The 12,912-nt window shown below is 40.9% G+C and overlaps 1 protein-coding gene across 3 annotated transcripts in view; it reads right to left on the reverse strand.

Moving 5' to 3' along the window:
* ARHGAP39 (Rho GTPase activating protein 39) overlaps positions 1 to 12,912 on the reverse strand; it is a 295,579-nt gene that overhangs the window by 90,273 nt on the left and 192,394 nt on the right. For 2 of the 3 annotated variants that reach the window (XM_033933770.1, XM_033933772.1), the window contains one exon: positions 1,543 to 1,635. The exons of the other annotated variant lie outside the window; for it this stretch is intronic. In XM_033933770.1, coding sequence (XP_033789661.1) covers positions 1,543 to 1,635 — 93 coding nt within the window. The remainder of the gene's footprint in view (positions 1 to 1,542; positions 1,636 to 12,912) is intronic. 3 annotated transcript variants of the gene reach the window in all.

Consider the following 12,912-nt stretch of genomic DNA (forward strand, 5'->3'; position numbering starts at 1 on the left):
GATTCCCTACCTCCCTTGACAAGGGTTTATTATTTGCCTACTAAAGAAACGCGAAAAGAAGAAGACAGAAACCTGCAGGAAGGTCCCTCAGACATTACTGCTATCTTGGAACCATCTGTTCCAGCCACTCTCTTATTGACTGTAGCATTAGCTCCAGTCAAGGATTGGATCCTTAAACTTTTCTTCAAAAATAGGGCTAAGGACTTCCTGGGGCTTCGTATTCTGATTTTTCCTGACGTCTCGAGAGAGACACAGAAGAGAAGACGAGAATTTCTAATGTTGAAACCTGGGGTGACTCAAATAGGGGGTCCCTTTTTTGTTAGATACCCTTGCAAGTGTGTTATTAGATATCGTTCCTTAAAATATGTTTTTGTAGATCCGTCTCATCTAACCAGTTTTATCTCCCTAAAGCGCCTAGAGAATGAAGGAACATCTGTACCTTAGTAAATCATTAGCTCTCTGACAGCAACAGTTATACTTTTCTTTATTGCCTGATTATATTAAGTTAAAACTACTCTTTCTAGTCTTGGACACAATTTTTGTGGACTTGAGTGGATCAAGTATAAAATTTCAAAATAACAATATGCTTTTCCTATCCTTTTTTCATATGTTTGATAATTTGAATGAATATTTCTTTCTTGATCATACTTTCTGTACAAAACGTTATACTCGGAAAATTATTTGAAATTGTATAAAAAAATAATTTTTGAAAAGATGGCTCCTCCACAAACGGTGCCAGAGCCGCGACTACAGACGTGCCTTTCGGTGTCTAAGGGTGAATTAGGTGTGGTCAATGCTGGAGGTACCCTTAGGCATCAGTAGGCGCTTCTGTATTCGTGAGTCTCATCACAGATAGGCACCAGAAATGTAGGCTTTGAAAATCCTGGCCATTTTCGGTGCCTATTTGTGACATGGCCGCAGTTCTATAAATGGCGCCATCACGTGATTGGTGCCACTTTTGTGGGTGGCTGCCAATCACAGCACCATTTATAGAATTCAGGCACAGTACATATGTGCATCCAAGTAACCACTCTCAGGCAGTCATGTGGATTCAGAATGTAAGTGATTTTACAGTTAACAATGTAACATTTTTTAGTCTTCAATCTATGTCCTTGTTTTGATATTATACATATTATACAGAAATTAGGAAAGTAATGAATGCCCATCCATGTTGTGAAATGGCAGTGCAAATATTCCTAGGCAGCAATCAACAAAGGTAGATGGATGCATTCATAAATTTTAATAACTTGCAAATCTGTATGAGTGCTCATTTCTTTTTTATTTTTAAAGAACTTCATTAGAATTCCAATGTAATGTATGCTTTAAACAAGTCTTGTAACTGTAAAAAAAACCCAAAAACCCGTATTACCAATGGAAAAGATCTGTATCAAGCCTTGCTTATTTGCTTCATTGCAGCTACCATACAAAACACATTTTCCTAAGAGAAGGTAGGAAAGAGATCCAAGGCTGAGAGGAATTCGGAAAGTCTTAAAGTTTTGCTGGCACAGAAAGCCACTAAGATAATCTTAACTTTGACCCTACCATAATGCTCTTCAAAATAGGGCTTTGGTTTCTTTCTCAGTTTGGATTTCTTCTTATTGTTCCTTTCCAGGAGTTCTTTTATATGCTGAGTCACTGGGAAACAAACAAAATGATGAACACAACAGAACATAAAACAAATGAGAGGAACACATAGACCTTGTTTTCAAACCATTCTCAGAATTATAGGAGCCACTTTTGAAAGGCCACACAAAAATGAGTGATTACACTGTTACAAACATACACTGTAACAACTGAGCCAAGGCCTTAATTTAGAGGTTATTCTTATTCAATATATAAATTTGCCAGGGATTACTGTCATGGTTGAATTATCCATGGGAAAGATTGAATTTTGAAATATTAAACATTTTTAGTAAAAAACAAAAATTGGAAAATAATTTGTAGGCATAGACTCCACTTTACTGTGACAGATTCTTCAAGATTCTGCTGGAGCATAAGTTAGTAAATTGTACAGCAAAATGTTTCAGATTCTTTGGAAATTATGCGACATATTTGCATAAAATAGAATGGCCCTGTATATTAGTCAATTTGTATTTTATTTGGTATTTGTTGTGTGTGAAACACTGATTTTTTATTTTAGTTCTTTAGTGCCAGAGTGCTGGGAAGATACAAAGGAGAAGGGTAGAAAAGAGATCTAGGGTATGAGGAAAGGGATGGGATCTCAAAGAGAAAATCCCAGGGAATAAAAGATGGATGATGTGAGACCATAACACAGAAGAATAGGTGGAAAGAGGATGGTTCATGAGGAGAGAGAAACAGAAACAAGGGGAGAAGAGAAGGGGAGGCTCATGGTCTTAGAAAGGCCAGGATTCCCTCCAGGATACCTCCTTCTGGTACCGATTCTCTCTCTCATACACCACCAAAACCCCTCCAGACCCCACATTCATTTCGTATGTCTCTACTAAATCTCCTGACACCACATCCACTTACACTCACTCACTCTCTGGTATCCACCAATCAACTCCCTTTATTTAATATAATCTAATCTTAGATTTATATACCGAGTCATCCCTAAAAAAATAGGGCTTGATTCAGTTTACAACAATTTATCTAAAAGGGATAACATCACAGTCCTTAAAAATTATTGTTTAAAAAACATTGAAACAACATGGTTTTAAATATTTTTCGGAAGACCTGAAGCGAAATACAAGATCTTATTTGAGAATGTAGATGATTCCACAAAGCAATTAATAAAAATGATAAAGAATGAGCCATTATACAGATTGAGAGTTTGTATGTATGAATGGTTCTATAACCCAAAAATCTTGAAAAATTTAAGGACAAAGGATTCAAAGAATCCAAGTATAATTTTAAATGCTATACAAGCATATTTGAACTCTGTCCAATCTCATTGCCACTTTCCAATCCTCTTATTCTCTCTACCCTATCCTCATATTCTCCCTTCACTAGCTCTTCATTTCCCTTGGACCTTAGCCACTCTCCTCTCTTCCCCTTATGTGCCCTCATTCTCCCAACTGTCCCCGATCTCTATACTCACTCTCATTCCATTTGTACCATGTCCCCCCCCCCCCTCCTCATGTTTCCCTAGTCACTTTCTCTTTTGCCCATCCTCCATCATAACTCCCATTATAATCCCTTCCTGGATGGTTCAGGGCTTATAGGTCAGTTGCAGTGCTACACTTAAGGCCACATGTTTCTTCTCTTTCTTTCTGGATTTGAATGCATAACATTCGACAGTAGGCTCTACATAGCAGATGATGATGCAGCCAGCACTGCCACGGTCCTCCTCCAAGCCTAGGAAGAAGACTGCACTGGTATACTAAGTCCCTCTAAACCAGGGATGCCCAATAGGTCAATCGCGATCGACCGGTAGATCGCCAAGGCAAAGTGAGTCGATTGCGGAGCCCATCCCTGGCTCCGTGATAGACTCACTTTGCTTTGGCAATCTACTGGGCCGATCAGCCTTCCTCTCCCCGACGTCAATTCTGGAGAGGAAGTTTGGGTCAGCCAATCGCTTCCTGGCTGGGCCGGAACTTCCTCTCCTACGGCAGAATTGATGTCGGGGAGAGGAATGCTGGTCGGCCTGACGCAGGGAGAGCTTGGAGCGGCGGCAGCTTTGGGGGCCTGTCGCCCGATGGTGGTGGTGGCTTGGAGGCCTGTTCACTGATGGCGGCGGCAATGGCTTGGGGGAGGGCATGAAGAAAGAAAAAAAAGAAAGGGGGCATGAAGAGAGAAAAAAAGAAAGGGAGGCAGGGAGAGAGGAAGAAAAAGTTGGGGGAGGAAATGAGGTCTGGAGGAGAGGAAGCATACTGGCTGAAAGCAGGGAAGAAAGATTGGATGCACAGTCAGAAGAAGAAAGTGCAACCAGAGACTCATGAAATCACCAGACAACAAAGGTAGGAAAAATGATTTTATTTTAAATTTAGTGATCAAAATATGTCTGAATTTATATCTGCTGTCTATATTTTGCACTATGGTCCCCTTTTACTAAACCGCAATAGCGGTTTTTAGCGCAGGGAGCCTATGAGCGTCGAGAGCAGCGCTGGGCATTCAGCACAGCTCCCTGCGCTAAAAACTGCTATTGTGGTTTAGTAAAAAGGGAGGGGGTATATTTGTCTATTTTTGTATGGTTATTACTGAGGTGACAGTGCATAGAGTCATCTGCCTTGACCTCTTTGAAAACCCCCCAGAATAGGAATGATAATTAACATTTTCTCTGTGTACGGTGTGCTTTGTGTTTTTTTTTAAAATTTTATTGTTGGTAGGTCATTTTGACTTGGTCATTTTAAAAGTAGCTCGTGTGGGCACCCCTGTTCTAAACTTTCTCTATACTGTCCTATAACCCTCATTGGAGTTCCTTCTCTATAACAATTCCTGTAAACCATGCCAAGCTCTAAGTTTGTGGAGATGATGCGGTATACAAAACTTAAGGTTTAGTTTAGTTTAGGGATGGAGACAAAGTGCTGCCACTGCTGCTTTAACTTGGTCATGTCATGGTCTCCATGAGCAGTAAAGAACAGCTCATTTTACAGTGAGGGACAACTTTTATTTTTTATTCCATTTTCTATACCGTTCTCCCAGGAGAGCTCGGAACGATTTACATGAATTTATTCAGGTACTTAAGCATTTTTCCCTGTCTATCCCAGAGGGCTCACAATCTAGCTAATGTACCTGGGCTCTTACTAAGGAAACGTTAAGACAATTTTTTAAAAGGACACTATTTTGCTACTACAGACCTGATTTTATAAAGGCAACAAAGGCAGTTAAGTATCTAGGATAAGCAGCATAAAATCTGTTTTATTACTTGGGATCTAGATAGGCACTTGGGACCTGGGTTGGCCACTGTTGGAAACAGGATACTGGGCTTGATGGCAATTCTAATGTTCTTACCTTTATAAAACAGGTTCTGAGATTCAGCTTCATTATGTATGTGTTTGTCTGTATGTATGTAATAAGTACATATATGACAACTCCACCTTGATTCACCCAAACTACACCCCCAGGAATTACTGCATGCAGTGCATGTATAAGTCTGTTGTCATTTATATTTTTACATACACAAGCAATTTTACACACCATGCAATTTTATATGTCATTTTCCAGTGACCCATCAAAAGTGCGCTAGACTTTCATGTGCCAACAATCCCGCGGCGACATTTGCATGCAGGACATATCACACCGCTGCTCACGTCGCTTTCAAGCTGTACCGTTAGTGCTGTGAGAAGTGGGGGGGGAAACCCCCCCCCCACTACATGTACAAGTCTTCATGCTCCTTTTGGGGGGTATGGGGGGAACCCCCCACTACACTGAAAAACTCCCGAACACTGAAAACTGAAAGGAAGTTTTCAGTATACTTAGGGGGGTTCCCCCCCAAATCACTAGGAAAAGGGACATATAAAATCACACAAAATCACAATTATGCTTGAGTACCTGATTGTAAAACCGCTTAGATAACCTTGATAGGCGGTATATAAAATTCTAATAAACTTGAAACTATGGAACAACTGGGGACCTCTGAGACACTGCAAGACCACACCACCAACCAAACTCACATGCACTATCATACACACCCCACTCACTCAGAAAAAGAAAAGAAAGTGAATAAAAAGCCTCAGTTAAGCTTTATCTGGCAAAACTTCACTTTTTAAAAGGCAAGAAGAAATGAAAACACTTGCACATGTGTTGTAGATAAACAATGGTGGAAAAAAGACACTGTAGCAGCCCTCAGAAAAAAACACCCATATGTATAAAGCGCCACAATCAAAAACAGCTTATGTGGAAAATCTGCACCTCAGCAAAAAGTCACCAACAATTTCCACATTGCTTAATGAACAGAAAAAAAACAATGAACTTAGCTGCCAACAAGGTCCAGACTGTCTCCCAAGCACTGTCAATCAGTGCTTCACCGCCCAAACACTGCAGCAAGTTGAACCCAGCCAATGGGAGCGCAAGGACTTGTATATGTACTTGGGGGGTGGGGGGGGTGTTCCCCCATACCTCCCTCACAGCGCTAATGGTGAGGCTTTATAGCATCGGGACCGACGGCGCGCCTTTGCTGGAGTGCTTCTGTCCTGTGCTCAATTGTTACGGTACTCGTTTTCTACATGTAATATAGCCCTCACACTTGGAAAACCTTTTTAAAAATTCCTCTCTCCTCAACATGCATTGTTTATAATCTCTGAAAATCTTTCCAGAAGTTAAGAAGTGTGTTGGGTTGGTATCAAATGCTTTCAGAGCAAAGAATTATGCCTTTTGCTGTGAATTTAATAAATAAAAGCTCTTTCTGAATTCAAGTTAGTGTCTTTTCAGGATGATATAGATACCTGACCAAACCTAACATCTGATAAAGCAATGTATTTTATTTATTTAAAAATGTATATACCGCATATTAACTAAGCGGTTTACAAATTACATACACATTATCTTGAGCTCCCTACGATCACTACAAGTGTAACACAGGCAGACATTATCAATATTGTTAATCAATTGAAAGGTTATCCTTATCTACAAAAGTTCCATTTTCCTCCATAACCAACATGGCCATTAGAACTTTGCACTATGAAAGATGAAGTATGCTAGGGATACTAACATATGGCTCCAGAAAAAGGACAGATTGAGACATCTGGGTTTTACTTCCTTTGAAAGCAATGGAAGTAAAACCCGGATGTCTCCATTTGTCCTCCCTACTTCCATTGCTTTCAGTATTACCCAGATGCCTTAATCTGTCCTCCTTTTTCTGGTGCCATATGGTAACCCTAAAGTATACCATCTAGAATTTGGTGTGTGCTGCTGTATGACACGTGATAAATGGAAGACCCAGCAAGGCACCCTGATATAACATTTTATCAAATGCTCAAAGCTTCAAGGCTTTTGGCATGGAGCATTTAATGTTGGATGGAGTCTTAGAATCTTCTTTTGAATGGTCAAATAGAGTCCTTTTTTGGAGCTGGACACTGACTTGGGAAATCAGGGTGCACTGGATTTTCAAAAACAGTTTATTCGGTGTCAGGTCAAAAGCGCGCCGGGACAAAGGCGCGCGCAGACAATTGAGCGCAGTGCGGAGGTGCGCACCGCAGAAAATTACTGTTTTTAGGGCTCCGACAGGGGGAGGTGTAGGGAGAACCCCCCACTTTACTTAATAGAGATTGCGCCGCGTTGTGGGGGTTTGTAACCCCCACATTTTACTGAAAACTTTACTTTTTCCCTGTTTTTAGGGAAAAAGTTAAGTTTACAGTAAAATGTGGGGGGTTACAACCCCTCAAACCCCCCACAACGCCGGCGCGATCCCTATTAAGTAAACTGGGGGGGCTCCACAACAAAACCCCCCGTCGGAGCCTCTAAAAACAGTAATTTTCTTCGGCACGCACTTCCATCTTGCGCTCAGTTGTCGGCACGCGCCTTTGTCTTTCGCGGTGTTGTCTATGAACCGTTTATTCTTCTAGTCCAGCTATGATTCAGATGGCTAAGTGAGAATGTAAGCGTTTTGATCACCAGGGCCAAGGACTCAGCTCTACTGTGTGCTTTGGCAACAATTTCAAAAGATGTTTGGTTGATTGGTGGACACAGAGATGGGATAGGGAGGGGGGAGAACAGGATAGGGAGGGTTTGGAAAAGGTATAAAAATAAAATAAATGGGATGCATTCACAACTTGCATTGTTGTAGACTACTATTTGATGTTTGTACTTGTATTTCGTTGTGCACTGGGTTGCTGAGATGTATTACATTTGCTAATAAAGATAGTTTAAAAAACCAGAATCTGAACCTGATAATTTGAAAACAAGGCACTGTAAATTTAAAAAAAATGAGATGGATATAATAAATAATGAAATGTAATTAAAACAATAATAAAAATACTCTGATAGAATTTGTTATACCTGTATGGATTACTATGATTATGCACTGGCTTCTCAATGTTGAAATGTGGTTTATATTAGAGAATGATACAGGGAAAAAATGTATCCCCATCCCCGCCCTGTGACCCCCGCCCCTGCAACCACTGTCCACGCAGCATCCATAGAAGCCTCAGTACTGCAATATTTAACTTATTCCTTCCATATAAATCAAAGTTCTGGCTGTTGAACTAGAAAAAGAGATGTTCAACTGGCAGGGCTTTGTTTATAAATTTTTATCAACACAACTAATATACTACTTTATCCTAAAGCAAAAAAATAAATAGAAAATTTTTTTTTCTACCTTTGTTGTCTGATTTCTGCTTTCCTCATCTTCTCCTCATTCATTTCCTTCCATCTACTGTCTGCCTTCTCGGTCTCTTCCATATGCTCTGTTACTGTGCCTCTCCCTCCACCCCCCCCCCCCAATTGGTCTGGCACCCATCTTCTTCCTTCCACTCCTCCCATAGTCTGGCACCTCTCTCTTTCCCCATTACCCTTCAGCATCTATTCCTCTCCACCCTACCTTCCCTCCCTCTCTCCCTTCCCCAGTTCCCTTCAGCGTCTTTTCCTCTCCACCCCACTTTCCCCATTTCCCTTCAGCGTCTGTTCCTCTCCATCCCACCTTCCCCAGTTCCCTTCAGTGTCTGCTCCTCCCAACATTCCCCAGTTCCCTTCAGCGTCTGTTCCTCTCCACCCCACCTTCCCTCCCTCTCTCCCTTCCCCATTTCCCTTCAGCGTCTGTTCCTCTCCACCCCACCTTCCCCAGTTCCCTTCAGCATCTGTTCCTCCCCACCTCACCTTCCCCAGTTCCCTTCAGCGTCTGTTCCTCTCCACCCCACCTTTCCTCCCTTTCTTCCTCCCTACCCCGGCCCTTACCTTCGTGGTGGGCGATTTCTAAATTTCTTTCCTACGAGCAGCCGGAGCGTTGAAGTTGTGTGTGGCTGCAGGAAAGGTCGCCTCTGATGCAACTTCCGGTTGTGTCAGAGATGACCTTTACGGCAGCTACACTCGATTTCAATGCTTCGGCTGCTCGTAGGAAAGAAATTTAGAAATCACCCACTACGAAGGTAAGGGCCAGGGCAGGGAGGGAGATAATTGGAGGGGGCAGCGGTGATCAGGAGGAAGGGAGATGCTTGGATGAGGCGGCGATTGGGAGGGAGATGCTTGGACGGGGCAGTGGCGGCAGTGATCAATAAGGAGGGAGGAGTGCGATTGGTGACCGCACACGTTCCCTCCCTTAACTGCGGAGACAAGGCCATTCACCGCTCCATGGGGCGGTGAATGGCCTTGTCCCCGTAGCCAGTTTTTCCCTCACCGTTTCGGCAGGTTACACGTAGTTATCTGTGGCTTACCCTGGGTAACCGCCACCATATCATTCTCTAGTAAAGTTTATATCCCACCCTGATCATAGCTAACTGATAAGATCAAGAGGAAATGAGCTACAAAGTTATGGGACATTCTATGCTAAATAATAATTATTAAAATACGCAAATATATAATATTTCCCCTAAAATTATGCAAATTCAACACCAAGAGATCAATAGTTAATTTGAGGGTTGAAGCATAAGTCATGGCAACTATTTTTTTCCTCTCGAAAATATGCCAGCACTAGTAATCTAATAAATACGTTTGAAAGCGTGTGATATGACATGAGGCTGTCACCAGATGAGTACAGTGGTGTCTGGTAGGATAGAAGCAAAAAACATGACATATGAAATCATTGTTTTATTAAAAAAACAAGTAATAAATGTTAGCTGTTTCACTAAACCAAGCACATAATCAGCTTGAGAGTGAGTATGTTTAACTGTTTACATCCTTCAAAGCGTTGTCATGTAGGATTATGGCGCTGTCCAACAGTTCTGGATGTTTCTCTCGTACTGCAGAAATGACTTGTAATACTGTGCATTCACACTGTGCCCCTCGCAAACTGGATGACACACAAGACAACCTGGGAGACTACTTTGAAGGATGCTAACAATTTGTACTTTGTTGTTTATGTACACTGCATGTCATAATAAAACAATGATTCAAATGTTATGTTTTTGTTTCTCCCCTACCAGAGACTGTTGCAATCACCTCTCTCTCATCTGGTGGCAACATTAAGTAGTACATGTCACACACTTTCAAACGTATATATTAGATTTGCAGTGTTGGCGCATTTTCGAGAGAAAAAAATAGTTGCGATGACTTATGAATCAACCCTCATATAACATACTACCCAGGTTAAACTTCAAAGTGGGCACCAGAAATTGTGGCTAAAGTGCAGCTGTGGTCAAAAAAAGAGGAATAAGTAGGGAAGCTTTAAATGGAGCTCTGAATAGGAGACTAGTATAGACAAAGGAAACTGATTTCCAAAGATGTTCCAACATTACATCAGCTTGCTTGTTTATCCAGTGACATTCACATACACTCAGAAATATGTAATCTGGCCAAGAACCTAAGCTCTTATAGCCAAACCCAACGCCCAATCACTGTGTATGGAATACTATAATAAGTTTGCATATAAATTCACTTATTCATTTGTGTGTTTATATTGTAGGAAAAAACTATCACTTAGCTTCTGAAACGTAACAGATCCCGACATGGACCATGTTTCGAAAAACTTTATCAAGTAACCCAAAACGGGGAACTTCTAACTTTTCAAAATGCCAAGGATATCATGCAAAGTGGTTTCAAAAACATGGTATTCTAAAACGTAAAAGAAACAAAAATTAAATTATATCTATTACAAATTAACTTGCTTTGCACATCCGTCTTTCAAAATAATCTGGCAGTAAGTCGAGCTCAGCTATTTTCTACGTCTTCCCTTTTTGCAGGATGACATCATCATACGTTGTTTTTAAATAAACTAGTGGCGTCTTTTTTCCAACCGCCATACTAACGAAGCAGTAAGTACGAGCTAGTCAAGAAGCAGTTATTTTGAGAACTTCATATGACAGGTACCTTTCTTGTTTTGAAGCCTAAAATAGTTTTTTTAGAATGGCACAACGTATGCACTTTATTTCAAGTTATTTTGTAACAGTTATAATTTAATTTTTGTTTCTTTTATGTTTTAGAATAACACATTTTTGAAATCACTTTGCCCAATATCCTTGGCGTTTTTTACAATCTGCATGCATTTCAACAACTTTGAACAGATTAGTGTTAACTTCAAATTTAATCACCTCACTCGTCATTACAATTTCCAGATCATTTATAAATAAGTTAAATAGCACCAGACCCAGTACAGACCCCTGCGGCACTCCACTGTTTACTCTCCTCCATTGAGAAAAATGACCATTTACCCTCTGTTTTCTATCTGATAACCAATTCCTAATTCACAACTGAACTTTGCCACTTATCCCATGACACTTCTCAGGAGCCTCTCGTAAGGAACTTTATCATAAGCTTTCTGAAAATCTAGATACACTATATCAACTAGCTCACCTTTATCCACATGTTTATTCACACCTTTAAAGAAGTCAAGCAAATTTGTGAAGCAAGACTTCCCTCCGCTGAACCCATGCTGACTCCGTCTCATTAAATCATGTTTGTCTACATGTCCCACAATTTTATTTTTATAATTGTTTCTACCATTTTTCCTGGCATCGAAGTGAGGCTTACTGGTTTGTAATTTCCCAGATCGCCCCTGGAGCCCTTTTTAAAAATCGGAGTATCATTGGCCACCCTCCAATCTTCAGGTACTACAGACGATTTTAACGACAGGTTACAGATCACTAACAGCAGGTCAGCAATTTCATGTTTGAGTTCTTTTAGTACCCTGGGATGTATACCATCCAGTCCTAGCGATTTATCACTTTTTAACTGGATATAGAGAGGGCTCATTCAAAAGCAAAGGTTACAGATTTTTAAAAAAACTAACTTTGTTCGGATGGGGGTTTATGTCAAGGAATTATTGTCTGGATGGGAACGTCTGAAAGGAGTGGAAATGCAGTGGGCAAAACTGAAAAGAGCAATTGTAAGGGCGACAAACCTTTTTGTGAGGCAAGTAAGCAAAAGGAAAAGGAAAAGAAGGCCGCTTTGGTTCTCAAAAGTAGTAGCTGAGACGGTAAGGAATAAGAGGTTAGCTTTCATAAACTACAATAGATCGCAGAAAGAGGAAGACAAGCAAAAATGTCTGGAAAAGTTAAGAGAGGCAGGTCTTGTAGTCAGGAAAGCAAAGTTGCAAATGGAAGAAAAAATAGCTGACATGGTAAAAAGGGGAGACAAGACATTTTTTAGATAGGAAGAAGTGCAAAAGTAGCATTGTGAGACTCAAAGGTGAAGGGGAGGAATATGTAGAAGCTGATAAAGAAAAGGCCAAATTGCTTAACAAATATTTCTGTTCTGTGTTCACGGCTGAAGCACCAGGAGTGGGAACGCAGAAGACAAATATGAATAGGGATGGAGGAGTAATAGACCCTGATCAATTTTCAGAGGGTTGTGTTCGTGAGGAGCTAGCTAAAGTAAAGGTAGACAATGCGATGGGGCCGGATGGTGTACATCCTAGGGTGCTTAAGGAACTTAAGGAAGTTCTGGTAGCTCCTTTGACTGACTTTTTCAATGTCTCTAGAGACAGGAGTGCTACCGGAGGACTGGAGAAGGGTGGATATGGTCCCTCTCCACAAAAGTGGATGTAAGGAATAAGTAGGGAATTACAGGCCGGTAAGTCTGACTTCTGTGGTAAGCAAATTAATGGAAACACTTTTAAAACAGAGAATGGTGAAGTTTCTGGAATTCTGTGGATTACAGGACTGGAGGCAACATGGATTCACTAGAGTTAGGTCTTGTTAGACAAATCTGATCAATTTCTTTGACTGGGTGACCAGAGAATTTAATAGAGGATGTGTGCTAGGTGTAGTGTATTTAGATTTTAGCAAAGTCTTTGACAGTATTCCACACAGACGTCTAATAAATAAACTGAGTGCCCTCGTGATGGGTCCCAAAGTGATAGGCTGGGTCAAGAACTGGTTGAGTGGAAGGCGACAAGAGGGTAGTGATCAATGGAGATCGATCTGA

This window comes from Geotrypetes seraphini, chromosome 2 (assembly GCF_902459505.1).
Source record: "Geotrypetes seraphini chromosome 2, aGeoSer1.1, whole genome shotgun sequence".
Lineage (NCBI taxonomy): Eukaryota > Metazoa > Chordata > Amphibia > Gymnophiona > Dermophiidae > Geotrypetes > Geotrypetes seraphini.